Source organism: Tetrao urogallus (assembly GCF_951394365.1).
Source record: "Tetrao urogallus genome assembly, chromosome: 6".
Taxonomy (NCBI): domain Eukaryota; kingdom Metazoa; phylum Chordata; class Aves; order Galliformes; family Phasianidae; genus Tetrao; species Tetrao urogallus.
In genome coordinates, this window is record NC_136819.1 from 55,054,932 (window position 1) to 55,082,874 (window position 27,943).

General features: G+C 50.3%; 4 protein-coding genes across 5 annotated transcripts in view; 2 read left to right on the top strand and 2 right to left on the bottom strand.

Annotated features, from left to right (window-relative positions):
• Positions 1 to 335: 335 nt before the first annotated feature.
• JKAMP (JNK1/MAPK8 associated membrane protein) lies at positions 336 to 3,517 on the bottom strand (the record flags this gene model as incomplete). Its single annotated transcript, XM_079537555.1, has 5 exons — positions 336 to 554; positions 825 to 901; positions 1,608 to 1,789; positions 2,429 to 2,629; positions 3,450 to 3,517. The coding sequence occupies 5 exons, from the start codon at positions 3,515 to 3,517 to the stop codon at positions 336 to 338; spliced, it is 747 nt and encodes a 248-aa protein (XP_079393681.1).
• A 1,259-nt stretch (positions 3,518 to 4,776) lies between these two features.
• On the top strand, positions 4,777 to 6,333 carry L3HYPDH (trans-L-3-hydroxyproline dehydratase; the record flags this gene model as incomplete). Its single annotated transcript, XM_079537318.1, has 5 exons — positions 4,777 to 4,972; positions 5,188 to 5,357; positions 5,505 to 5,627; positions 5,938 to 6,075; positions 6,208 to 6,333. The coding sequence occupies 5 exons, from the start codon at positions 4,777 to 4,779 to the stop codon at positions 6,331 to 6,333; spliced, it is 753 nt and encodes a 250-aa protein (XP_079393444.1).
• Positions 6,334 to 7,389: 1,056 nt separating this feature from the next.
• Positions 7,390 to 8,655, top strand: GPR135 (G protein-coupled receptor 135; the record flags this gene model as incomplete). The annotated part of the gene is made up of 1 exon (XM_079537643.1): positions 7,390 to 8,655. The coding sequence occupies one exon, from the start codon at positions 7,390 to 7,392 to the stop codon at positions 8,653 to 8,655; it is 1,266 nt and encodes a 421-aa protein (XP_079393769.1).
• A 6,126-nt stretch (positions 8,656 to 14,781) lies between these two features.
• The window catches only part of DAAM1 (dishevelled associated activator of morphogenesis 1), a gene marked incomplete at both ends in the record, with an annotated part of 48,256 nt that continues 35,094 nt past the window's right edge, over positions 14,782 to 27,943 (bottom strand). For both annotated transcript variants that reach the window (XM_079537274.1, XM_079537273.1), the window contains 9 exons: positions 14,782 to 14,991; positions 15,436 to 15,606; positions 17,979 to 18,110; positions 18,711 to 18,771; positions 20,773 to 20,880; positions 21,449 to 21,617; positions 21,775 to 21,863; positions 23,573 to 23,679; positions 24,406 to 24,490. In XM_079537274.1, coding sequence (XP_079393400.1) covers positions 14,782 to 14,991; positions 15,436 to 15,606; positions 17,979 to 18,110; positions 18,711 to 18,771; positions 20,773 to 20,880; positions 21,449 to 21,617; positions 21,775 to 21,863; positions 23,573 to 23,679; positions 24,406 to 24,490 — 1,132 coding nt within the window. The remainder of the gene's footprint in view (positions 14,992 to 15,435; positions 15,607 to 17,978; positions 18,111 to 18,710; positions 18,772 to 20,772; positions 20,881 to 21,448; positions 21,618 to 21,774; positions 21,864 to 23,572; positions 23,680 to 24,405; positions 24,491 to 27,943) is intronic.

Genomic DNA, 27,943 nt, shown 5'->3' on the forward strand with positions numbered 1-27,943 from the left:
ATTTTATTCTGAAGGCTGTTTTGTTTTATTCAAAGACCACCTAAAATATTACATTAGTAAATAAACAATACAAGCAAAATACTGTACAAGAAAGTGTCTGAAGCTTTTATGCAGATTCAGGATGATAAATACAGACAATTCCCTTCATGTATACTAGAGGCTGTCTTCTTCATAGAAGCAAAGGTTTTTAATACTACAGTCTTGTTCAGAAATGTTTCACCTGTAAGCCCTGTACACAGATAACTTCTTTTAAAACAGAAGCTTTCAAATGCATAACAAGCACTCAACCTGTTTAATCCAGATCCTTGGGACAGCACTGTTGGCACAAAATCCTTCTAATGTCCATTTCCACCTTCTGAGAGTATGCGGGATGGCTCAGTGTACTTTGCTGTCATCAAGTAGAAGATGGCAGGTGCAGGAACCAAGGCAAGCAGTGGGAGATCCTGCTCAAGCTTGTCCAGTTTGGGAATGGAGATGATTCCATAGGCATGAAGCAACCAGTGGCTGAGGAGGACAACAAGCCTTTTCTTCCTGACAAGAAGATCCTTGAAAGACTGGCAAAATACAGATAATATTCTGTTAGCATGATGCACCTGGTATTTAAGACACATCACAGGTCACACACAGACACTGCAGAGGCCTTGTGGATTTAAGGCCTTCCAGCACACAGCAGTTTCTCAGTACACCACAAGAGGGAACTCTCATAGTAACCTCTTCCAGGAAGAAGCTTGTAACACACTGCTGAGAAAAATCCAAGAGGCAGTAGCCTTTAATCCTTCAAGCATTTTATGATGAGTTTCAATATAAAAAACAAGTTTACCTACCTCCACTTCCGAAGCAGACAAGTACACAGCCAACGTAACCAGAGACAACACCAGTATGATGTATGGAAAGGCATAGTCTAAAGGCAAGCAGTAACCAGTTCGTTAGTAGGAAAAAATGCAATGTTATACATTTCAGCAGAGATTCCTCCACATTACCAAGGGTGCTCACCTACTACCCTCACATCAATGCCTACAGCAATAGAGATCAGCCATGCACAACTATTTGGTGCTTCCTCCTAAGGTTTTCAAATTACAAAGGAGAGAAGGGGAGGGGAGGGGAAGAGATGCAGTGTCAAATGCAGCAGACACTAAGATTTCTAGGTGAAGTTACTGTACACATAAATCACTAACTGGGAAAGGAAGGTAAAGAGAAAAGCAGTCAGGCTAAGTGGAGATTCTGTTACACCATCCCCTCCTTGTGAGAAGGGTGCTGGGAGCTAAACCAACATGGAGCTGAGCACCACAAACTTACTTACACTTAAATCCAATTCTGAAATCAGCTGTGCCCTCACTCCAAATGAACTTCTCTCACACCCCACTCTATGTCTGTTTTGTACCTGCTTTGGTAAAGGGACAGCATCTAGCAGCACAGGCAGAAGGCAAACCAGTTTTGGGCTACCGACAAGGAACTCGTTCATGTGACACTTCTCATAGACAACAAAGACCTTCAGCAATATCCTCGTTTGTGAAGCAAAAACTATCGTGTTCCTCCCCTCTCTGCCATGCACCATTTGTCAGTGTGCTTAGTGGTAGGTTTCTTAGTGTTAACAGGAGAGAACTCACAGAGCAGGCCTCCTCCAACTGCCTGGAGCACGGTGAGGACTGGGAAGAAGTAAAGTGCCGCATAAATGCTTTTAAATCGATCAGACTTTCCTAAGCCACAGGCAATCTTCTTAACCAGAAAAGGTCGAAGTAGCATCATTAGCACAAGGCAGAAGGCATAATATATAAACACAATCGTGTACCTGCAAATAAGAGAGGAATTCCTTAAAACATGCAATCTCGTTTGTCCTGCTGACTCAACTGAGAACAAGGTTTGGTGTCAGCTGTAATGCACAGCTGTCAGGAGGGGGATAAAGAGACACAGAACAATGGAGTGACTTTTCCTACAGAAAATGGTCAAGATCCAGCAAATGGGAACAAAATGGAAGTCTTACATGTTTCATAGAGGAATATCCTAGAATATGCCACCCTCTTAGTGATTCTGTCCTGCTTTGCAGGGAGGTTTGACCCAATGATCTCCAGAGGTCCCTTCCAACTCCTAAAATTCTGTGATTCTGTGATTCTTTGGTGGCAAGAAGGAAGCTGATCACAAACTGCTCTCTGGAATACTTCTCTGTCAAGTTTCCCCACTGCATGCTGAGGATGCAGCAAGAGGAAAACACAGGAACAGAGACTCTATCCTCACCAATTCAGAAAAAGTCATTAGGTGTTACATGTTTGACACGAAGAACAGCTCAGAACATGAAAAGACTTGAGGGGATTTGATACCCACGTGTCCAAGGTATACAGGAACATGTTCTACAGCTTTGAGAAGAGGCACTGACAGAAACAAACGTACAAAAGGAAGTGACAGCTCTGAGTACAGAAGCATTTATACTCACAGGGGATAGACTGCTTCATGAGTGCAGTGCACTGTAGTGATGTAATCAGGACTTGGGTTGTAGAGCATCGTATACCAGTCTGAAAGCTTCTTCACCTTGCAGGAACGGATGTGCAGAGAGCCAGCAGGATCACTCACTAGCAGAGTAACAATTGCTGCAATGCTGCACTCAAACAAGGCAGTGATGTGCTGCAACAGTGCACTGGAACTGTAGAAGAGGAAGACATTTACTACTGCTGTGTGGCCACTAAAGTAAATCTAAATGCTGACTGTGAAGCATAAGTCCAAAGAGGACAAAACCTACAGTTATGATTCACTGTGACCAAGGATAGGACAAAGTATGTATGAATATATATATTCATACAAAGTATGTATGAATAAATAAATAAAAAACATTCAGTATTTTAAGCTGAATGTGAAAACTCATTTTCCATATCTTGGATGCCTTTGTATGTAAAGTAACTGGAAATCCTTCCAGCTTCTAAAATGAACTCTTACTTTAATATGGGCAGAATAAAATAGTATCACAAGAAGCATTCTTCTAGGTATGCAACCTGATGCAGGAATGCTGCAAGAGTTGCCTTCCAGGAAGGCAAAGGCAGTTGCTTCCAATTGGAAGCATAAAAAGCAAATATCCACGGTCAAAATAAATCACTGCTTTCCTCACTGCATCCAATACTTCACAAAGCTGAACTACTTCCTGCTGGAACAGCACAGCTTCTTTGTGCTCAGCCCTGAGACACTCACAAGTAAATACAGGCACAGGCACAAAAACCCCATCAGGGGAGGACTAACAGTGCTCACATTGCTGCCATTTCAAAGAAAGCAGGAGTGATAACAGCGCATCTGAGAGCTGAGACAGGCGAGAAGGACCCAGGTCTCTCTCAGAAATAAAAACCCCATCCAACTGCCCTGCGCTACTGCATTGGCTCAACCAGCAGGTGCTCTGCAGGACTGCTCACTCCATTATGCTCATGGTTACAAGCTTTTCTTTTTAAGTAACATAACTGAAGGAAGGGTACACTGACCTCTTTTTGCCCGAATACCACTCAATAAAGAACCAGTGCAGAACGAGGGGCAGCATGGCCATGAAGCCCAGGTACAGCCAGTCATAGCGGTCCGGGGATCCCACACACTCCCGACAGATTTTGTTGTCGTCAGTTCGTTGCCCTCTGGGGCACACCTACAGAAAGCATGTGATGGATTGACAGAGCCTCTGTGTTCCACTAGGAACCCTTCACAAACCATTCGGGCTGTTCAGCCTGGAGAGGAGAAGGCTCCAGGGAGACCCAATAGCGGCCCTTCAGTATCTAAAGGGAGGAGGTAAGAAAGAAGGGCACAGATTCTTCAGCAGGGCCTGCTGTGCTAGGACAAGGGGAAATGGTTTTAAATCAGAAGAAGTGAGATTTAGACAGCATATAAGGAGAAAAACACGAAGTATTAACAGGACAGAAAGTTTATCATATTTTTAAAGAGAAAAGACAGCAACCTCAGCAATCTGTCAGCTGGCACTCGCTGTGCTCTCCCCATCCCTCACTTCTGGATGCACGAGAGCACGGCCAGCACGGAGCCAGCCGCCCCGCAGGACTTACCCCACAGTCCCCGTAGACCTCCACGGAGCCGTTGACGGCCAGGACGATCCTGCCGCAGTACAGCCCCAGGCAGGCGGGCTGGATGTCAACAGCTGCGGGGAGAGGGCAACCCCGTTACCGCGGCGCTCCGGCCCGACCCCACCGCCGTGCCCGACCCCGGCCCCGCGGCCTACCGGAGCGGATCATCCCGGTATCCTGGCAACACAGCCCCCCACCGCAGCGAGCCACTTCCGCTTATGTCACTTCCGCCTCCGGACAAGCCTCGCCTCTATTGGGCGGGGCGCTCCGCCTGGCGGGCGGGGCTTGGAGTCCACGGGCGCGGCTACACGCAGGGGGCGGGGTGCTCCTCCCGGTGGGCGTGGCCTGAGGGGGGCGCGTTCCGCTCTGTCCTCGCCGTTCCAGGACGCGGGAGATGGCGGCGGCTGCGGCGGCTGGTTGCGGTGACGGCGAGGGCCGGCGGCTGCCGCCCCGCTCGCTCGCAGAACCGACGCTGCACACCGTGGAGATGCACACGGGCGGCGAACCGTTGCGGGTCATCCCGCGATTGGAAGCGATGGAAGAAGCGGCGGCGGCCGGGATGTCGCTGCTGGCGCTGCGGCGGCACATGGCGGCCACGCAGGATCACGTGCGGCGGGCGCTGATGCACGAGCCGCGGGGCCACGGCGGCATGTACGGAGCCGTGGTGGTGCGCGGCGGGGCGGCCGCCGACGGTGCCGACCTGGCGGTGATCTTCCTGCACGGCTCCGGCTACAGCGCCATGTGCGGCCATGCCGTGCTGGCCCTCGGCCGCTTCGCCCTCGACTTCGGGTTGGTGGCAGCCCCGCAGCGCCCAGAGACCGCCGTGCGCCTGCGCTGCCCCTGCGGCCCCGTCACCGCCTTCGTGCCCTGGGATGGGTGTCACAGCGGTAACCCTGTCCGCTTCCACAGCGTGCCCGCCTTCGCCGCTGCCACTGGTGGGGCCCGAGCTGGTGGTACCGCGTTCTGTGGGGGCTGGGGGGATGTGCCGGGGTGCCGTGCAGAGCTCTCCCCAATTCCTGTATCTCTCAGGACAGGGATATGGCATGAAGCATCGGGTGCCGTGTTGGGTATGGGAGTGCTCGTGGAGCTCACGGCTTCTGTCAGCTCGGTACTGTGACCCCTCCTCACCACCCTCTCTTTCCCCACTCAGACGTGGCCATCGATGTCCCAGGTCGTGGCAGGGTGGTGGTTGACATCAGCTACGGTGGCACTTTCTATGCCTTTCTCAGCGCGGAGCAGCTGGGCCTCGACGTGTGCTCCTCAAAGACCAGAGACCTCGTTAGCGCAGCCAGCGCGGTGACGGAGGCAGTGAAGGAGCAGGTATGGCCCCGTGCCTTCCCTTCAGGGTAGTGGTGACTGAGGCCCTTTATCGCCCACAGCACTCAGATCCACAGGCTGAACGTACTGCAGTTACTGCTGACGGCCCAAGTGCTGTACCTGTCCTGAACCCTTTGTGTGCTCTCCCAGTTCAAGCTGCATCACCCTGAGAGTGAAGACCTGGCTTTCATCTATGGCACCATTCTGACAGATGGGAAGGATGCCTTCAGCGAGGAGCCCACCACCAACATCTGTGTGTTTGCAGATGAACAGGTACAGAACAGCCTGTTCTGCAATCACACAATGTCCTGAATTGGAGGAGACCCATAAGGAACATTGAATCTAAGCAGGAGCCAGACCACCTTTTTCCTTTCATATCTAAAACCTGCTTATATGCTGGGCTTGATCTTACAGGTCTTTTCCAACCGAAATGATTCCATGATTCTACTTTATCTTTCCATTTGTGATGTATCCTGATGCTGTCCAAACCTCTGGGCTAGGGGCACTTCTCCCAAGCAGGGAGAATATTCATTTATGTTTAAAACCAGAATGCTTGCTGGCTCATGTTCTCTTCTGACTGTAGGTGGACCGAAGCCCAACAGGCTCTGGCGTGACGGCTCGCATTGCCCTGCAGTACCATAAGGGACTCATCCAGCTGAACCAGAGCAGGACCTTTCGGAGCAGCACCACAGGGTCCTTGTTCACGGGGAAGGCAGTGAAGGCAAGCGGAGCTTCACTCTGTTGAGTGCTGGGGAAGTGTTCTTGCTTTCCCACAAGCCTCATGCATCTCTTGCTGTGGCTGGGGTGTGGAGAATGTCCTGTCAGCTCTGTGCTGATCCAAACCCCTCTGCAGGAAGCCAGGTTCGGGGACTACAATGCCGTTGTGGTGGAAGTCTCAGGGGAAGCCTTTTATACCGGCACGGCCACCTTCACTGTGGAAGAGGAGGACCCGCTGAAGCACGGGTTCTCCTTCAAGTGACCCGAGGCACTGCACTGTCTCAGTCACTGATGCTCCTGCCCGTGCACTGCTCTGCTTCTCCCTGTGGCCCGGCAGTGTGCAGAGCAGCAGGACCGACCTTGGCTGCTGCCATAACAGCTACTGCTGTCCTTGAGGATGACAGGTGCTCCTCTGCAGTGCCTGCTGGGAGCTTGCTTAGGAGATCTGTCTTCAAATTTCTGTGCCTTATTTACATTTTCAGATTATTCAGATTCCTATTAAATGCCAGCTGAAAACACTGCTGTCCTCTTGTTTTCACCTCCCAGGTGCTGCTGCGTGTCTTTATCACACTGCTTCCCAAACCCTCCTCTCTTGCTTCTCTCAGACCATGGGCTAACTTTGGGTTAACTTTCAGCAGCAGTAACCGAACTGGAAAGTTGGAACCGCTCTGACCTTTGAATGCAAACTCATTTACTTGTGATTCTGCTCAAACAGCAGTGCAGAGCTCAGGGCCTGCGGTTTCCCCTCTGCCTCTGGGCAAAATGGCATTCAGTTATTGGGGGCACTCGTGAGAATTTGCCTTGTGAAAGTGTTTTGAGAGCCCTTAGCTCTGGGTGCTTCTTGGAGGGAGCAATGTGGGAGGAAGAGAAGTTCCTGGAGAAGCAGCCAGGGTCCGGTTTAACGGGATCTTCTGTGACAGTACGGGGGAAATGGCTTCCCACTAAAAAGGAGTGGTTTAGACTGGATAAAAGCAAAAGATTTTTTACAGTAAGGGTCGGTGAGGAGATGGGGGCACGAGGTGGTGGGGATGTGAGGGGACGGGGGAAGGAGGCTGCGCTGGTGGAGGAGAGAGGAGATGCAAGGAAAGAGCCGTGAGGATCTGCGAGGGCACGGGGGCTGTGAGGGAGGGGAGGTCCGCGAGCAGAAAGGCGACAAGCGGAGGCCGCGCACAGGCGCCGAGGGGCACCGCGCCGCGGCTGTTCCCGCCCCGGGTGGCCGCGCGGGCGGCGGGGCGGTTCCCCGGGCGACGGCGGCGGGGCGACGTCAGCGGCGGCAGCGCGGGGCGGGCGCGGCGCGGGCCGGGCCGTAGGGCTGCGCATGGAGCCGGCGGCGGCCGTGCCGGGAAACCTCTCCGGCGGCGGCGGCGGCAACGAGAGCGGCGCGGCGGCGGCGGCGACGGGGCCGGGCTGGTCGGCGGCGGCTCTGGCTTCGCAGGCGCTGGCTCTGCTGCTCATCTTCGCCCTGTCGGCGCTGGGCAACGGCGCGGTGGTGCTGGTGATCGCCCGGCACCGGCAGCTCCGCACGGTCACCAACGCCTTCGTGCTGTCGCTGTCGCTGTCGGAGCTGCTGGGCGCGCTGCTCTGCCTGCCCCTCGCCTTCCTCAGCCTGCTGGGCCGCCCGCCCGGCGCGTGGCTCTTCGGCCATCGCCTGTGCCTGGCCAGCGCCGCGCTGCACGCCGGGCTGGGCATCGCCGCCACCCTCACCATGGCCCTGCTCTCCTTCGACCGCTACTGCGCCATCGTCCGCCAGCCCCGACGCAAGATGGGCCGCCGCCGCGCCGCGCAACTGCTGGCTGCCGTCTGGCTGGCGGCGCTGGGCCTGGCCGGGCCGTGGTACGGGCTGGCGGGCGAAGGGCGGCGGGAAGCCCGGCACGGCGCGTACCGCTGCGTCTACGTGCTGCCGTGGGGCTCGTCGCGGCTGGGCCCACCTTACGGCGCGGCGCTCATCGTGCTCTGCTACCTGCTGCCCTTCGCCCTCATGTGCTTCTGCCACTACAACATCTGCCGGGCGGTGCGGCTGGCCGAGAGCCGCGTGAGGCCCCTGGCCACCTACGGGAACCTGCTGCGTGCCTACGGGGAGATGCGCACGGCCACCACCGTCCTCATCATGATCGTCTCCATCATCTGCTGCTGGGGGCCTTACTGCATCCTGGGGCTGGCAGCTGCCGCCGGCCACCTGCCCTTCTCGCCCACCATGGACGCGGTGGCCAGCGGAATGGCCTGGGCCAACGGGGCCATCAACCCGCTCATCTACGCCGCCCGCAACCCCAACATCTCCGTGCTGCTGCGACGCAGCCGCGAGGGCGGCTACAGGACTAGGAACAACGTGGCCGCCTACCTCTCGGCCACGGGCCGCCGGCCAGAGCCCCGCAATCGGGCCGAGCGCGTGCGGGAGCGCTACGTCAACCGGCACGGCGGGCCTCCGGGGAGCGCCCCGTCCTCATCTGGTCCGGCGAATGGAGGAGAGGTGGCCATGTGGGCCTGCAAGAACCCGGCCGTGCTCTTCTGTCGGGATGGGCAGCCTGACGCCGTCTCCGAGGCTGCTTTGCAGGGCAGAGTAGACGCCGTCAACACCAGCCTGTGATGGCGTTGAGGGCTGGGATAGTGGCATCGGGCCCTGGGGATGTCTCCGTGAGGAACTGGCGGTAGCCACGGATCTCTTGGAAATCAGGGAGATGGGCCTGCACGAGCCATAGTGTGATTTCTTCCCCAGCATGCAAGCTCTGATTTGGCAGTCTGCTCTGCGAGCAGAGAGAGATGCCATGGAAAGGATGTGCCCCTTTCATCAGGCTTGGTGCAGTGGTGATGGCCGCTGAGCATCAAGAGTTTGACCGCATGAGCGATTGCTCCAGTCCTGCAGAAAGTGCCCAACTGGAGCTGCGGGGCAAACACACAAACAGCCTGAGACTGTGTGAGCTGTTTGCTAAGTGCCAACGCAGCCACCGAGAGCTGAGCACTGGCAGCTGGAGCACGCTCAGAGAACACCACACTGTGAAAACTGCATCACGGCAGGAAAATGTTGCTTTAACCCATTGTATGTGGCAGTGCAGAATGTCGTAGGGTATGGGACAGGCTAAAGAGTGGTTTGTGAAGATGATTATTTAAATTTCTAAGTGAAACAAAGCAGTGATTGTTGTGACAGATGCCTGCAGAGAAGGAAGATGTGTGGCGCTGGGAGGGAGGAAAAAGATGTCAGAATTTCAGCAGCCTTTTATTTATGGGTACAGTCTGTATAAAATACTGTGAGTGTGGGAAACTGAGAGCTCTGCAGGCAGAGGAAAAGGAGTGGGTGTAGTGTATTGTACTACATGGGCACAAGGTGTACTCTGCGCTCGGCAGATGTGCCTCACATCTCCAATGATTTAACTGTGCTTAGAGAAGCCATGCAAGAGTGGTGAGTGTCTGAAAGGAAAGGCACAGCAGTGCCATGTGTGCTTGCTGTGCTTAAGCATGTGAAGATGTGCACATGCAGAGAACAGATAGTGTTGTATCTGTGGCAGGAATCTGTTACTGAATGTGATATTCAAAAACTAGCTCTGTTTGCTTGCCACTGGAAAAAATGAAGGTAACACCAGGAAATGGAAGTGCTGTTGCAAAGTGCAAATTCACATGAGTTTATCTGTATATTTTTGCCCACAGGCTCAGAGTCCTAACGCCTTAATCAGTATTCAAACTCAGAGATTGTCTTAAATTAAATGTGAGAGGCAGGCAGTATTTTTCTTGTGCAGTCTTCAGAAATGTAATGCTACTGTTCTACGGCTTTTTCTCCTGGTTGTGACTCAAGTGAACATACCGTCGTTATTTTGCAGCAAGACAAGAAATAAATTATCTTTTATGCAGGAGATGATAGCGTCTCAGCCTGGCATTATTCTCAGTACAGCCTTCAGAAGGGAACTTCTGTAAAAAAAATTGCCATGGAATGGTCACAGAGACCTGAACATTGTGAAGCTGGGCGTTGTGAAGTCAGTGGTTGGACAAGATGATTGTAGCAGCCTTTCCCAGCCTTTATGATTCTATCAGTCTGTCATTCTATGAAGCGTGACCTGACTGTGAAATTTGAATGCAGCCATTTTTCATGCTGTAAGAATTACTGTAATTCTGTGATGCTCCTGAAGTCCACGAGGAAAAGATGTGACCCTTGGATAGAATCATACAATCGTTTGAGCTGGAAGGGACCTTTAAAGGCTGTCAGGAAATCTGTCCCCACTCCATAGTCATCAACCTTAGGTGTCATTCAGTGTTACGGCTGCACTGATGTCACTGGTAAAAGCCCTGCAAAAGGTGGTCCCAGCCACCTCCCCAGCCTCTTCCAGCACCCGATTTCCACTTGTTTTTAACAAGTACTTGCAAGTGGCTGAGCATTAAGAATGCACAGAGCTGAATGGGGGCAGCTGGCTGTGCTCTTTGAGCTTCCCAAACAGCCCTTTTCTGTTAAACACTAACTTGGCGTGCAGCAAGGGAAGATTCTTGTCCAGACCCTTTCTGCAATGAACCTGCTGCAGCTCAGCTAGAGCAGGACCTGCTCTGTGCCAGCCACTCAACTACATGTCTCTAAATGCCCCCTTTTTCAAAGTGTGCTTTACAAAACACAAATAAAGGGCGAAGAGTCTTAAACCACAAGCAGCAGTGAGCAAGAGAAACACAGAAGGCACACGCCAAGCTTGCAGGCTGCCTGCCAGAGCGTGCTGCTGGCTCCCAGCTGTGCTGTGGGTCGCTGCCTCTCAGCAGCGCTGCAGTGGAAGCTCTCAGCAGCGCTCAGATCCCCCTTTGCTGGGCTGAAGCGAGGGGATCTGGCCATGTGCAGTCCCTGCATGGTCGTGCTCTAAGAGAGCCATGCTATTTGGCAATGCTGTACGAGCTGCTGATACAGCTTTTGAGTTACTTCTTAGAAGGGAAGCACTAAGTCTGTAGGAGTGAGGAGTGTTTCTGAAGTATTGTTCCAGATAGAGTCTGGCAGTTTTGCCATATCACATTCATGTAAGTCATTACCTTCATCCCTCCCTAATGCCCAAGTGAAGGCTTGGTTCAAAGTGAATGCTTTGTATACAATTTACAAACTACAAATTATTCATTTCCAAGTGGCAGCCTGATGGGATCCAGTAGTTGGCAGTGATCAGCAGGACGGGTGCAAGATGCAACATCTCCACTTCTTTCACACTGGTGTTAGTGTGTGGCTCCAGCAGATGCCAGCAGAGATCTGAGCAGCTAGTACAGCCCTTCTGCTAACAAGCAGCAGAAAAGCTTCTGCTCATGAGATCATGAGATCAAGAGCTCTGCCTGGCACTGGACTCCTCCAAGCATTGGCAGAAACCCACAAAACATTGGGGAGCGACTTCCAAATACTGAGGATACTAAATTTTATGATCTTGCTGCTTTTATAAACCATGGGAAAGCAGGGAGTTGCAGCCAGCTGCACCCAGACGTGCTGTGACAAAGTGTGATTCGGGGGAGGTCATTTGGGGAGATGATGCTCAGCTTGCTGAGTGCAGGCCACGAGGGGAATGTCCAGCACTGTGGGCATATTCTTGTTTCTTAGAAGGGCTGGAGCAAGCCTTGGTTAAGGCAGCAGGGTGAGAGTCATAGAACCATAAAGGTTGGAAAAGACCACTAAGCATCCATCCAGTCTAACTGTCAACCCATCACCCATGCCCTCTAACCATGTCCCACCACTGCTCCTGCACACAGGGAGCTGCCTGTGCTATGAGAAGCAGAACCCTCAGCTCAGTCCTACAGGTTTTAAAACCCCTCAGTGTGATGGGCACGCACAAAAGCACTTGGTAGATTTCTCTTAAATCCTTCCCCAGCCATTCCTGAACACCCAGGTGGAATCTGCTTACCTGACTCAGTGGAGGAAAAGCACTGGAGTAACCAGGTGGCATCTCTCTGTGGTCCCCAGCACAGCCATGCACAGAATACATCACCTCTTGTGGCTGTTTGATTCCATGAGGATGGATAGAATTTAAATGATCCCTCTTCCACTACATCGGAAGAAATTAAAGTGTACCATTTTTGACTCCAAGCCTAGAGGTTGCTGTACTTCTCAGCACAAGGCAGAAAGGTGCCCATTTAGCCCCCAAATCCCAAATACCCCATTTTCCTCCCCCAACAGCGGCTGCTGTGTGTGCTGCTTTGCACAATGACTCGTGGCTCCGTGCTGCACACTCACCGGAATCGCTTTTCTTTATTGCATGTTGCCATCTTAGAAAATGTACAGTCTCATGACATTACACAGCATTTCCTGCTAGCTACGACTAATAACATTCTTGCACCTAACACACTACCTTGGTCACTACGAAGCTAATAAAGTCCAAGACATATACTTCAGTTTACAAATTGTTACGGATTTTTTTTCCCCTTTTTTGGCATTATTAAAAAAACAAACAAACAAACCAAACCAAACTGTCTTTAAAATACACACCCAAGAGAAAAGAGTGGCTACTTACACCAGCACCGATCTAAAAGTAGTTTTCGACAATGGCACATGGAATTACCTGCACGCAGCCTTTGCAGTTATTAATATAGACATCTTTTGTTGTTGTTTTTTTTTTGGGGGGGGGGAAAGAAAAACAAAGACATGGCAAAAATTCAGCCCAACCACAAGGCTGCCATAAAACCAAACAATAAAAACCAGGTCTGGGAAGGCAGGAGGGAATCTGTCAGGAAATGTGGCACTGGGGACCTGCAGGCGGCCGCCCCTTCCCATCCAACCGCCGTGCAGATCTGACACGAGCAACCATTCCTTAAACCATCAGAAGCCATAGGTTTCTATTTTCAACCTTTTTTATCTTTTTCTTTGTTGTTTTTTTTTTAATCCCACCCCCACAGTCCGTTCCCTCAATTTTATCAGCCCCGTTGTTTGCTTGTCTTTTTTTTTTTTTTTCAGCCATAAATAAAAAATATAAACAGAGGCACTTTAGTTAAGGAATAGTATTATCATTACCTTTTTGTCTTTATTTCCCTCTCCTTCTGAAAGCAAAGTGCTCAACTCCACCTATGAACAGAACCTGCAGGTTGCACAGCTGCTTGGATACGAGGTGCTGGACTCTCATTTGGCGCTCACCTGCTTTATGCTACTCGGAAAGTCTTTTTTTTTTGTCTTTTTTTTTTGTCTTTTTTTTTTTTAATCTACAGTGCGTCCGAAGTTGCAATGAAGAAAAGAACAAAATGGTAAAACCACAGCTCTTGACGACTCCGTTCAGAGTGATATTTCACAGCTTTCACACAGCACGCAGACCCGGCGGCCTTCAGGTGCTTAGAACCTTATCTTTATACAAATCAGTTTCAACAGCACTTTTGCTATACAGTACGTTAACTGACATCCCACAGCCCATCTGCAATACCAATTAATCTGACCAAAAAGAAAAGAAAACAAAACAAAACAAAAAACAACCTTACTTCAAATAGCGTTCGTATGTAGTGCAACAGGGACAAACTCATCTCTCCACAGGAAAAAGAACAAACGAACAAACAAAAGATCACAAAAGTATCGGTGGTATCAAAAGGTTTCGTCTCGTTTCCTTAAAAAACATACCACAAATAAATAAGAGCAAAAAGTAACAGTCCTCTATATACTCAGCATAATTTAAGAATAGAAATGTTAATGCGTTTACTTTTTATTCTCCAATTTTTTAATTTTCTAAACCTTTAAATTATTACTCCCTGAGAGCTCTGAATTCTTTTTATTCTTCTTTTTTTTTTTTCCTTTTTTTCTTTTTTTTTTTCTTTTTTTTTGTTTTTTTTTCCGAACCGACATTTTACAGGTAGTTCTGCTTACAGATTGGCAAGGACGTAGTAGAACAGCAAAGCGTTGCTAACAGACAGCACTTCGTGGCGTCGTTGCTTCTGCGTGCCCATTAAAAGGAAAAACAACAAACCCAAACTGGACAAGAAGGTGGGTGCAGCTTTGGCCCTGGCCCCGCTGCACACCGAGTGACCTTCTGTCCTGACCGACATCTACGGAGGATACAGTTTGTCCCATTGAACAGAAAGCGAGAATAAAAATTACAACACGAAAGTTTATGCCCTTCGTCGCCTCCGAGAACCAACCCTTCCCGTCGCCTTGGGCCGGGAAGCGTTATAAAAGTATAAATATATCTGGGTGCCACGTGAGCAAGAAGAACACTCGGGTAAACTCTTCCCTTAGCAAGGCAAGAGGAAAAAAAGAGCATTTCCCAAAAACAACGGGAAGAAGAGCATCGCCAGGAGTGCTTGTGGCACCGAGCTTGGGGACCAGCACATAAGTGCAAGTCTGGGGAAAAACCAGGACAATGAAAAGAACGCATCAAGTTCAGTCCACTTGGTTTTCTCCTCTTTACTCTTTTGCGATCCAGCAAACAGCCCTGCGCAGCTCCTGGGGTCAGGAGAGCGATGCCGAGCAGCTCTCCGTCACCAACATGGATCATGTCTCTGTGCCCAAGTCGTCTCTTTCTTCAAGGACATGGCATTGTGCTTGTGCATCGGGAGAGCCACTTGTCAAGGGGACGGAGGGCAGGGGATGAGCACCCACAGGACACACAGCTCCACCCGGCCCGGCCACGCTCATGGCACATACACACACGCTCACCCGTGGGGAGGAAGAATGTGCCACCGTTTCGCTTGGAATCACAAGGCAGTATAATGAAAACAAAATAAATCCTAGCCACTTCAAAAAAAGACCACTAACCGGGTTTGGAAACTCTCGGTTTTCGCCGTTGTCCTTCTGTTTCACTGCTCAGAAGTTAAGCTTGGTGATGGGCCGCTCACGGCCACTGTCAGCCAGCTGGTTGGCGATGCGCTTGCGGTTGCGCTTCAGCTTGGAGAGGTCCTTGTCAAAGACCTCACCCGAGCGCAGGGCTGAGACAAGGTCATCGAACTCACCGCCTTCCTCACCGCTCTCCTTCGCCTTCCTCGCCTTGCGCTCCCGTTCCCGCTGCTCCTTCAGCTGGTGGAGAGGAACATCGCACTGTCACGTAGGCACCCATAGCCCCAAAGTGTGAACAACAGCAGCTTCCTACCCCTCACTGAGCAAGTGAGAGCTGATCAGGGTTGCTTGACAGAACCACAGCCCTGGGAAGTGTTGGTCACCCACAGAGAGTCACCGCGAGGATGGGCATGGGGTGAGCAGCCTTTAGGGCTAGGGAGCCTCAGGGCATCTGCTGATGCAGCCAGAGAGCACGAGAAGAGCTGGGAAAGCAAAGCCCAACTCTTTTCCAGTGCAGTTGTATATCAGTGTCTTAGATGTAAGATCTCACCAACCTTTAAGTGACTAGTTAAATAAGCAAGCAACAGTGAAAGACAGGGGGATCTAATTGCAGAAGCACCCTGACTGGCCTACATATGCTTCCTATGCCACCAGGTGTCTCCAGACCTGCCCTGGCCTGCTTACCTGGGCCTCCATGCGCGCCCGGCGCTCCTCCTCCTCCTTCCTTCTCCTCATGTTCTCGTTCTCCTGCTTGGCCTCCGTCACAGCCTGAAGGAACTGATCGAAGATGCCGAAGAACTCATCGGGCTGCATTTTGTCTGTGTCTTCTCCAAAGTGTTTCACAGCCTTGGAAAACTGGGAGAGAATCACAGAATTGTAGGGGTTGGAAGAAATCTCTAGAGATCATCCAGTCCAACCCCCTGCTAATGAAGGTTCCCTACAGTAGATTCCAGGGGAAAGCATCCACATGAGCCTTGAACATCTTCAGAGGAGACTCCACAACCCACAAGCAATCTGAGCAGCCTCTTCAAGGATTCTGTCACCCTCTCAAAGTGAAAAAGTTTTCTGCCACATTCACGTGGAACTTTGTAGCCCTTTGGAGAGAGAGCAGACAGGAGGCTGTCAGGCTGTGGGGATACTGTGCTGCTGAGACCCCAACGGAAAGCCTTAGGCCTGATGGAGCAGTTGTGGCAGAGAACAGAGTTAACAGCAGGGCTTTGATTAGCCAGGCCTTGGCTTAAACATGACATAAATCATCTGCCATCTGATTTTCTGAGCGTTAGCTGCCTTCCAGGAGAGGTCCCGTAGCCCCCTCTCCCAAAACACCCCACCAACCCTTTGCACCTCTGGTTCTGCTCAGCCTCCAGCTCGACTTCATTAACCAAGCAGTAGTAAAAACAAGGAAGCAAAATATTGTGGGACTGAAGACTGAAGACATAAAACTAATAGTAAACACGGCAGGGGAAGGGAAACTCGCACTTTTAAGTTTTCTTTGAAGTATTTTTGGGGTATTCTTTATCATTGCCACATGCTCTACTATTGAAACCAAATGTGTTGGTGAGACTTCTGAAAGATATTTCTGCCCAGGCTCAAGCACAGCACTGGGTAGGGAAATGGGAAGTTTTCCGGTCTTCTGTGCTATTTGCACACCATTAGTGTGAGTGAATCCAATAAGGCTGTAGCAAAGGTCAGGACAGGACACCCAGTCTCTGCTGACGGATCCTGGTCCCCAAGGAGACACAAGATTTATGAGTTGCTTTGATTTTGCTCTGTGGAGTGAGAGGAACATTTTTAAAGCCTGCCAATATGATTAAGTCTTATTTTCTGGGATGTCTCAGCCTCTTCAAAAGACATTTGGGGCACTTTTATTTCTCTGTTTATTTATGAGACTTAGCATTTCAGGATGCAGGGAAGGATCTGAAAGGTGCCACTGTATCAATTGAAAACACTGAGGTTATTCTTGTTGATTTTCATTAAGATGCTGATGTTTCTGCCACCTTTTAGGAGATTCAGGTGGGTGAAAAGGCTAAAAATGTTATTCCCACAGGGTATGAATTTTATAAGATAATTAAGTTTCTGCTTTCCTAGGAGAAAAGGTCACATGATTTGAACACGTGCTTAAAAATTGAAGAGCTTGTGCACTTTCCCCAGCCTATCCTATTCAATAACTATGGGAAGCATTTGCTTCAAAGTAGGGTTTAATGGCTTGTGAGGACTACAGTGAGAGCTCCTAAAGATGTGGGCAGATCTGTCTGCACAGTCTGCACTCACTGCAGGCAAGATCTGCCTGACCAGTACTGACAGTTTCAAAGGTTTAGGCATGGCTTCAGGAGGACACTGGTCACTTGTAATATCCCAGCACAGGTGGATGGACTGGAGGACATGGTCAGATTGACATTGGTATAACCAGGGAGAAGAAGGTGGTGGCACTAGGTAACTTCAGTGGACAGGTAGCTTATGCAATGGGATACGGATGGGACGTCTGTGTGTTTGATTCTGATCTGAACTATCTCCCTGCCAGTTCATTTAAGATGAAGGTCGAGTCAGAGAGGAGATACTGGAAGATAGTTCTGGCAAGATATGGAAACCAGCTATATGTGCCTTTGCTGGAAGAAGGGAAGCAAAGGGTGCTTGGGTATCACAGATGTCAGTCAATGGCTGACTTGCTCAGGCTTAAGCCAGCCTGTTGGGAAGAGAGGACGGTAACACAAGAAATCAAGTGACTGTTGGTGGCTGCACAGCACTCATTAAGGCACTGCTCTGAGGAGACTGAGTCTTTTCAGCAGCATCTCTAAGCAGGTCTGAAGTTGGCTTCAATCTCATCCCCTCCTGATGGACACAACTCTACCAAGGCTAGCCCCTACCTTGCCCTTCCAACAGACAGATACCATGTCTCATGTTTGTTGGCCTGACCTGTGATCCTGTGGTGTGTTGGGTTATGGAGCAGGAATAAAGCCCTGGGGACAGACAGGGATGTGCCATTATCCACCCACCCACCCACACCCACTCTGAATAAACCACAAGGAGCAGTGCAGAGCCTTCCTCATGTCAGGGTCTTAGCAGGACACTCTCTCTACATCACATATGTGTGATCTCTTGGGAGATATTTGAGATGTCAGCACACATGGCGCATGCTCTGGGAAAGCTCTGGTTGTTCCTCCTCTGCTGGCTGGAGGAGGGGATGAAACACTGCCCAGATCAGATCTCAAGGGCATTGGTGACCTTACCAGTTCTTTTGCTTCTGCCAGAAGATCTTCAACATCTGAGAAGCTGAAGCTGGCTAGTGTGATGAACTGGCTGACAACAGACACAAACTTGTCTCCTGCTTGCTGAACTTGAGACTTCTGGAAGTCCAGTTCCTTTGGGAAAAACAAAAACAAAAACATAAATCTAGTCAGGCCCTGGCTGATGAGGGACACAAACATGATGGTCTCTATCAGTGCTGCCAGGTGTGTGCCCATGTCAGTGTTGCACCCTCCTGCAATGCATGAGACCTTGGATTACCCCGTTATATGATATCGTGGCCACACTATGCTTTGGAAATCAAACCCTCTGGGAAAGATGCTGAAAGCAGCAATTAGCAAGACAGAGAGTTCTTAAGGATACCTCCACTTCTTCACCACTCCAGATGAGCTGCCCAACCTGAGCCCCTGTCCTCTGAGATCTTACAGCCAAGGAGACACCGCAGCACATTACAGGTCCTGCTCCATGGGCACTACACTTAGCTTCTCCTGTGTCCTCTGTCAGATACAAACCATGCATGTGCCCATACAGTAGCTTCAGTGCCTCAACAGCCCTAGGAGGACAGGCACACATACAGGACAGGAAAGGAAGAGCAGAAGATCTCCAGGAAATACAGTAAGGCAGCTTTTCTGGGAGTCCCTCGCCTCCATCCCCACAGAAGGATGCCCCCGTGCTGGGAGCCAGGCTGGACTATATTTGATTTAAATAATACTTACAGTCTCCACCGCTCTCAGGCCGCTCCTCAGTGTGTTTATTTCTTTCTCCAGCTCAGTCATGCTGTTGGAAATAGCAGAATGTCAGTTTTCAACTTCTCCAGCACATTCTCCAGCTCTCCTACCAACACAACTGTGCTTTTCCACTGAACAGACCCCAGTGCTGCACACACTGCCTCCTGTTTGCAGGCTGGTTTGTGTTGAATAGCAAATCGTCCTGACAGCCTCTAAACAAAGGCGGCTGCCTATCTGAAAGTGGCTGCTGCTGCTTGCTTGAAAGCAGAGCACTTCTCTGTGCTTGTAATCAAAGGGAATGTGCTAAAAATCCCAGAGCAGGCAGCAGTGGGATGGAGGAAGGGGCACTCCTCATCCCTGTCCTTGCTGGCAGTAAGGTTGCTGTCCTTGCCTGCTCCTGGGTCTCTGTATCAGCAGAAGGTAACTGTCCCACTGCACAGTGGACAATTTCTGGAGGGTGGTGAGTTCCACTCAAAGCATCCTTCCCACCCTACGGACCGGAGCAGCACTCCTTAACAGAAAAGCTTTCCTAAGAGGAGGCAACCCAAATATAGAGAAATAAAAATAAATGATCAGGGTTGGCGCTGAGGCTGTTTACACAAGGCTCGAGTCCCCAGTGCACCGAGATTGAGCACTTCTGGGTTTCTTTCATAGAGCTGATTGAGAGCTTTCTCACAAAGACTCGATGACCACAGGCTTGATGCTTTTCCAGGGGTGCCTTTCCTATGTCATGGGGCAAGTGTTCCTGGCAGGTTTAAGTCTGGGAAAATGAAGTTCTGGGAGCCCCGTGCTCTAGCAGTTCATTAGTAGTGGTGGGGGTTGACAGAGGCAGCAATTTTCCTTCACAGCTGCAGGGCTGAGGGGAATTTAGGGTTTTCCAGGGATTTAGAAACTTTTTGGTTTTGCTCTAGATTGGACTGAACCCAAACATTACATGTGGTGTCCAGTTTAGCACTGGACTGATAGGGAAAAAAGCTTCTCTGTAGACGCTTTCTTTCCCATACGTGTATCTGTACAACAGCTGCAGAGCATGAGAAAGAAGCCTGCAGGCAGCAGGCAGGGAGCGATGCCTGTATCACAGCAGCCACCCACTCAATGCCCAGGTGTTCAGCCCAACCCCTGCAACGGAAAATTATTTTGTGCTTTAAATGCGAGGATGCTCACCACACAAAATGCTTTGCACATTCTTCTATAGGGAGTCCACCCTTAAGAGCACTGAAACTTAAGGAGACCTGCGAGTTCCACGTGTATTTGTTGTCTCATCTCTGAAAAGGGGCACTTTAAGGCCCTCTCTATGTCCACAGATTATTTAGGCGAATGCTCTCAGCCACACGAGTGCTGCTTGCAGAAATGCATAATCTCTGACTCCCTGTCACAGGCTCAGATCCCCACAGCAGCACAGCACGTAAGCTCCTGCTCAACTTTAAGACCAAAACAGAGCCCCATTGATTTCAGATGGACTTAAGTGCATACTTGAGGGCTTTGCAGAGCAACAGCAGATTCCTCGTGCGCTTAACGCTAAGCACGTGCTTAAAGTCTTTGCTGGATGGGGCCTCTCCAGATTGCAGCAGCCCACTGCATGAGCGTGCAGGGTCCCCATGCGCATTATAGGCATCAAAAGCTCCATGCTGGTGGCAGGAGTGCTGGACCCAGAGGGCACCAAGCCCCTTGAGCCGGTGCCCCACACAGCAAAGCCTCCCCGCTGCACCCAGATAAAGAGCTGCCTTTTATCTGCAGCCACACCGCAACCGCTTCCTACCAGATTACTTGACGTACCATTAGAAATTAATTAAATGCTTCTGTGGTGAGATAACAGCAGGAAACGGCTGGGCTGCTGTAAGCAGCTCTCCTCCCTCGCAGCCAGAGGCTCACCTCCCTTTAGCTGCAGGGGCTGGGATTTAAAGCCACAAGGTGATGCTTGTTGCAGCACAGACTTTGTGCTTCTGTCCCCATGGGTGCAGGGCTACGGGGGTGCGATGCAGAAAGGCAGGCTGAAGCAAGAGGAGATGCAACCTCGCAGACCCACATCACCCCCCTAATCCCTGCTTACTTGACTTTGGCTGCCTGCGGGATGTCTCGCAGCTCCTCATGCAGACGGAGGACTTTGGGATATTTCTTTTCAACAATAGTGATGAGATAGTGCAGAAGAGTAATGTTCCTAGGAGAAAGGAACAGAGAGGTTAGTGTGGTGCTGGTGAAATCCCAACCCTCATGGCTGTTTTGGGATCCATGCAACGACATGGCCCACTGTCTGGATCACAGAGCAGGGATCCACTGGAGGTGCCTGAATGCCATCACCCCTTCCTCCTGCTTTTGGGATCTGACCCAGCTCCTCTCTCTGCACACAAATTTCAGTGAGGGTGAGTGAACACCACGAGGGCTGCCGCTGCTTGGGGTGACTGCACAGGAATTCCCTGCCTAAAGATTCTTCCTCTGGCTTCTCAAAGGGGAAAAGAGCTCCTGGAGAATGATCCTCCACACCAGCCTTGACTGTCATTGAGTAGGCCAGAAAGGAAAGCCCTCATCCATTTCCGTGCTGACTGCAGCTCGGTTCCCTCTAAACCTTATGTGATCCAGGATGCTTGTGCCATGGGATGTGCCAGGCAGGAGGGACAGGATCACTATCACCCACCTATGTGCTGGGAGCAGTGCTAACAACCTCTCAATTCCTCCAGCAATGCTGGAGCCCATAGAAACTACCGAGGAAGAGGGCAGGGGATGCTCACTTGTCAATGCTGGACTTTGTGTCCGCGATCTTGTTCAGGCTGGAGATCTTAAACCCGAAGGCGTTTCCCCTCTGTCCTTTGTTCATGTAGTTCCCGAAGGCCAGGACCACCTCCAGCAGCTGCTGCAGGCTGCTGCTCTGGAGCACTGCCTTGGAACCAGCACGGATGGCTGCAGGGAGAGAGGTGCAGGATGTCACCTGCAAGCCACAGCACCTGCACTGCATCAGTCCCCTGCCCTGCAGTGCTCTCATGGCCAGAATGCGGCCACCAGCTCCCTCCATCCCTGCCATCTCCACCAGAAGCAGTCAGCAGATGCAGTCACTTGCCTTCCACTTTGGGTTTGACTTCTGCAACTCTCTCTGCAAACTTCTTCTTGAAGTAGAGGGACTGCAGCCTTTGCTGATAATGGTTTATCCTGCCAGAAAAAAAAGAGAGGTGCAGGCTGAGCTTTTGCTTGCTCCAGGCAGAGCTCTGCTGCCCAGCTGTTCACAGCCAGGCTTACAAAGCACGCCTGAGCCACGGTGATTAAAAAGTAATGACTGCATTTCCCCTGGAACCTATGTTGGTTGGGAAAAAAAATGACAACTGAAGCTACAGCCATCACTGGGCAGATCCTGATGGGCTCTTAATCCCATGTGTAAGCTATCCTGAACACAGCAGGTTGAACAAGTGCATTTTTACACTCTATTGCTATGAATAATCAGTTCATTTATGACCACTCCTGAGAAGAGATGTTGATGAGATCTGGGCTCCCAGCGGCTTTGCAGTGAGCTGTGCTGGAGGGAGACACATCAGCTACCAGTGCTAATGAGACCTGACCTTCAGATACTCCAAGTGAAGTGTCCCCCTGGACCTGGGCAGCACAGCCACCAATACATCTCAACCCAGCCCTTTTCTGAGCAATTTAGGGGACGGCTGTGCCCATGTCAGTTGTGTTTAGGCTAAACAAGATCTCACTTGTATGCAAACAGCAGCCTGATTTGAGTCACTTGGACCAGGACCCATGGGAGATGTGCTCACAGCCAAGGCCACAGGGTAGGCTGATGTACTAATCAGAAGTGACAAAGACATCACACTTGGTTACAGACCGCAGGACAAATTAAACAGCTATGCATGAAATCAAGGAAAATATTTGCATCAGCACATTGTGCTTCCAAAAGATGAAGGCATGGGAGCAACACTTTACCATGAGAAAGAAAGGTAACCTGCAAGAGGAAGACTAATTCCATCTTTCAGCCCTGAGGGCTTGTCCTGAACTTCACAGCTCTGTCCTGCCTGCCTTTGACACTCAGCAAGCCCACAGTGCATTGCTGTGGTGTTCGTTAGTGCATTTCTCAGGGAGAACAGGAGTGTTTCTATTTTTTAACTGCTGGAATGAAGTCGTATTGCAAAACTCTCTGACTTTTCAAACAAGTGACTTGCTCGAAGTTCAGAGAGTACATAAGAAATTCCTCAAAGAAAATTTCAAAGAGCTCAATACTCAGTAGGAGTTAAATAACGAGCTTCAAGATTTTAAACCAGTACCCCTGAAGGATGTGCATGCAAAAGATAAGGTTGTTCGTCCCTCAAGACCTGTAAGGCATAAATGATTGCTGCCAGGATCAGGAAGAAATGACATTTCCTCTCTGTCTCATATATTCTCAGGAGCCTTGGGGATGAGTCATTCCTGAAGGTGACGAGTGGAACTTATCTGTACAGCGGGGCAAAATTTACATATATCAGTCTTCAGTATTCATTAGGATATATTAGTGCAAAGGGGAAAGGAGCCTTGCAATGGCACTGTTACCATTCAAGTGGCACTTCCCACCTGGACCATGATGCAGACGATGGGCCCTTCTGCACAGTTGTGCCAGACTGAGCTTTTCTTCCCCAGGTAAGAGGGGAAGTGTGTTGGGAGATGCTCAGATGAGGCTCATCTCCCCATCCCCTGCTCTGTCTGCTGCTGTTTTCTGGGATGCACAGCCCTGACCTGGAGCATGCAGCATCATGAGTGATCCTTATGGATAGGAGCACCTTGCTTGCCCTCCCATCCATCTACCCACATGTTTCTTGATGTGAAAAACAGCAAACGGAGCATATTGCCCATCCAGGCTCCTTGACATCCCATGTAGTCCAATGGCCCACCTGCTCATTTCGAAGAGAAACCGGTCAGCCTTGGCCATGCGGTCCAGTTCATGCTTATGCTCTTCCAGCAGGTCAATGTCACCCTTTTCTGGAACAAACTTCAGGAGCTAAAGGGAAGCACATTTACAGACGTGAGATCCATGCACAGTTCTGAAGTTTTTCATGAACAAAGCAGTGATTTAGTCACTTCAATCTCCTGCCTTTTCAATCTGTATGGTGACCTCGGTGTACCTATGAAATAAGTGCATTCCAGCTGTCCCTTTGTCCTTCCTCCCTCTGCCACATCACATTGGCATCTCTTGCTTCTGCCCTGACACCACTCTGACTTTACAACAGATATGCTAGGTCTACATCAGGGCTTCCACATCAGATCTGCCAAACTAGATATAAGAGACTCTCACTGCAACTCCACATTACTGCAGGCAGAAAGTTTGGACAGGTGAATAAAATGCTTCTAAAGGCATTCAGAGGGGGGTGAAATGCTGACTTCCTTTTTTTTTTGAGGACAAATGCTCAGAAAGCTTTTGAAAATAACCCCCATCAAGCACAAATGTCAATCTCTGGCCACCAAATGGCTCAGCATTAGGTCCCAGGGCAGACCCAGGTACCAGCACATAACACAGAGGCCATTCTGCCCTCTGTGCTGATGCTACAGCCTAGCTGCCTGCATTCCTGATTCTTCAACTACCCTTCAGATGATTCTCAATATGAAGCTGGCAAATAATTTGAGGCCTAACGTGTGTCTCAGAGCGACAGTTTGATCCCAAAAAGTATGTGTGGCCTCATTCTAAGGCATGATGCCAACCAGGAGGAGGGCAGGATGCATTGCCCACCTGCTCCAACATGTCTTTCGGGAGGTCCTCCTGCTCGTCCATCGTCAAAATGGCTCGTTTGATCTCCTCATTTGAGAGCTTCAGCCTAGGAGAAAGAGGGAAGAGGAGGATAAATTGCATCCATGCAATGGAACAGTTTGAAGAGTGCGTCCTCTGCTGCCCATCAACATGGGCAGGGTCATGTGGTCCTCCACCCCTCCCAACCTCTTTCACATGGAGTCTCCTTCTAGGAAGAAAGAGAAAGAAACCTAAAATCTGCAAGCTGAGGCAATAGAAGGACACCCACAGTTCCTCCTGAGCTGACATCCATCAGTCACAGTTTAACAGATCTGCAACAATCTGCATGACCACTCCCTGCAAGGACTGGGATTGCAATATGCAATAATTGCACAGATATTTTTCTTCATGCTTTTGCAATGCAGTTGATTAAACAATCTCAGTGCTAAAGAAAGTGAGCCCCTTCTTCCTCCTGCCCTCTGCAGGAGCTCTGGGCCAAGCACTACCATCACAGACCTGGCTATCTTCTGAGGCTCTGTCCAAGCCCTTGGTAATTTTCCTTCATTTTCAGAGTGTTGCTGCTGTTTGCAAATTCTCATGCATATAGGACAAAAGAGATGCTTTCTGCAGCCTGATGGATATTCTCAATCAAGAGGTATGAGCAACAGGCATTAGGCATGGCCAGTTTTGGATGCCAGTCTTATACCCAGCTGCTGAACTGAGCGAGGATGCAGGAGGAGCAGAAGTTAAGAGTATATTTTCCATCCTGACATTGCTTGGGTAGCAGACCAAGACCTTAGAGCCAGCTCATGGAACACAAAGCTAAACAGCAAAGATGCAGGACCTTTTAGGCTAGTGAGAGCTTGGATTAGCTTGAAACCTTTTGTTCAAGACTGGAAATGAAGGGTTACCTTCACTGAGACATACATGTGGAAGAGCAGCGACAAGTAAACTTTCATTCCTTAAGAGCTCAGATTTCTCATCTTGGTCCTCCCTCCCCTCTTGCCACAGTATCCAGTACTTGAGGAAATCTCAATAGAGAGGTTTGTTAAAAGAGAAGTGAGTTAAAATCTCACCTGAACCGGGGAAGAAAGCACAAAGACTGTACTGAAGCAGTGGCCAGGATAATTGGTAGGGTCACAGCACAAGCAGAATAGATCCAGGATGATGGATCCCTGTGCTGCTTGCAGAGATAAGCAGCCATGTCCTGGAGACACCCTACCTGCCCCACAAGATCAGAAATAATGCAACCAGAAGGAGCAGGAGGTGATGGTCCCTCTGTATCCTCCATTGGTGAGGCTGCACCTCAAGTGCTCTGTTCAGTGTTGGGCCCCTCACTATAAGAAAGTCACTGAGGCCCTGGAATGTGTCCAGAGAAGGACAGTGAAGCTGTGAGGGGTCAGGAGCACAAGTCTTACAGTGAGCGGCTGAGGGAACTGGGATTGTTCCGTCTGAAGGAGGCTCTTCCGTCTTCACACCATCCCACCTGAAGGAGACTCTTCCATCTGAAGGAGGCTTATCACTCTTTACAACTCCCTGAAAGAAGGTGGTGGCAAGATGGGGTGGTGGCAAGATGGGTTGGTGGCAAGATGGGGGTCAGCCTTTGCTCCCAGGTAACAGAGATAGTATGAGAGGTGATGGGCCTCAAGTTGCACCAGGGGATGTTCAGGTTGGATATTAGGAAACATTTCTTCTCAGAAAGAGTGGTGATGCACTGACATAGGCTGCCCAGGGAGGTGGTGGAGTCACCATCCCTGGAGGTGATCCAGAGCCATGGAGATGTGGCACTGAGGGATGTGGTCAGTGGGCCTGGTGGGGGTGGGCTGGGGTTGGATTTCAGCATCTTGGAGATCTTTTCCAGCCTGAACGATTCTATGATCCTATAAGATGGCAGTGGCCTGGAAGGACAAGACCTCTGATGCTGGTTATGAAGACTGCGCCCAAGCAGCCGTGCTAAGGCTAAGGCCACCACCAAGTGTCACATCAGCCCCCACCCAGGAAAAAATGGACACCTGCTGGTTTGAGACACTTGGAGGTGGAAAATATGCTCCCAGGAGAAGGCAGCTGGTGAGCAGTTACCTCTCACACAGCACACACCTGAAGCTCCACTGTGACTACCTCTGGGTGTGTGCTGAATGGCGAGCGTGCCTTTTTAAGCCCTGCTCATTAAAAGCAAACCCAGTAATAAAATAGAGACACACAATAAAAGGGCTGAACAAACTTTTCTCAGAAATCATCAAAACGCCATGCCAAGAACAAGAGGCTGCTTCAGGATCGGCAGAGAGCAATCACAGGGCGCCAGAAGAGAACAGCTTCTCAGACAATGTGATGGGAAAGGGGCCAGGGAAAGCTAGAAGCTTATCTATAACCACAATAATTATCATTGCTGGCAGCAGCTGTCGAACGCGAGCCGTCTGAGAGGAACGGGGTCACAGTGCTTGCTGTCACAGGGATTTAAGGCCAGCAGCTCGGCGATGCAAAGTGACAGCCTGCCGGCCTGGGCTTGCTTGCGTGGCTTTTGTAGGGTCCCGGGAAGGATGTAATAAGTGTGAAGGGGAAAAACAAATTCCGCCTGGAAGGGGACGCGCCCTCTTGAAAAGCCACATTCATTTGAGAAAAATGCTCGACACTGCCTCGCTGGAGAGAGGAATCAAACGAGCCATTCACTGCCAGCACGCTCAGAAAGGGATGCAGCAAAGCTCTGATTTGCATCTTGCAGAAGGCAGCACGCTAAAAATACACACATGTACACCCGGAGCAAAAGCAAAGGCAGGGTTTCCTTGAGTAAGATGGAGCAATGCACCGACATCGGCATTGCTGGAGCGTTCTTAAAAAAGAGGAAAAAAGCAAATGTTAAAAATATTCTTGTGCTGCATTACAAGCTGAAGGAAAATTCAGTGATCTCACTGTGCAGTAATTTCTCCCAAAGCAAGGGAAGCAGGCAAAAAAATAAATCTACAGAGAGAGATAAAGTATCTCACTGGCCGTAATCTTTCCACGCTGCAAGCCAGACAATAGCTGTTTAGCTTACAAATGTCTGGGTTAAACAAGGGGCCAAGCCTACAGGTCCTTTCACATGTGAAAGTCAGCTTGCTTCTACAATACCCAGTCCTCTGCAGCAGCAGATCTGTGCTCTGCTCAGAGATGGGGACAGGGCTTGGTACAGAGCTTTCTGAAGATGCAGGGTGTGAGCTGAACCTGCAGAGGTCCCTGGGAGCAGGCAGCACAGGATGGACCCCACAGCATCAGCTCATGCTGGGTTGGTGTCTCCCCTGGGGTAGGAAGAGCCCAGGTGAGTGCCAACTGCTGGAGGAGAGCAGGTCTAGATCTGCTGAAAGTCAGGGCTCACTCCTCCTTGGCATGTTATATATTTATGTTGCTAAATACATCAGTGCCTAGAAATCACGACGCTGGGAAAAATCATACAGCCCCATGCCCCACTCGCTGGTCTTCTAGGGAGGGACTCAAAGGACAGGGCAGACAGGCAGTGCTCATTCCTGTTGGATTAATTAATGACAACTCATTTCCAGCCATCACTAGA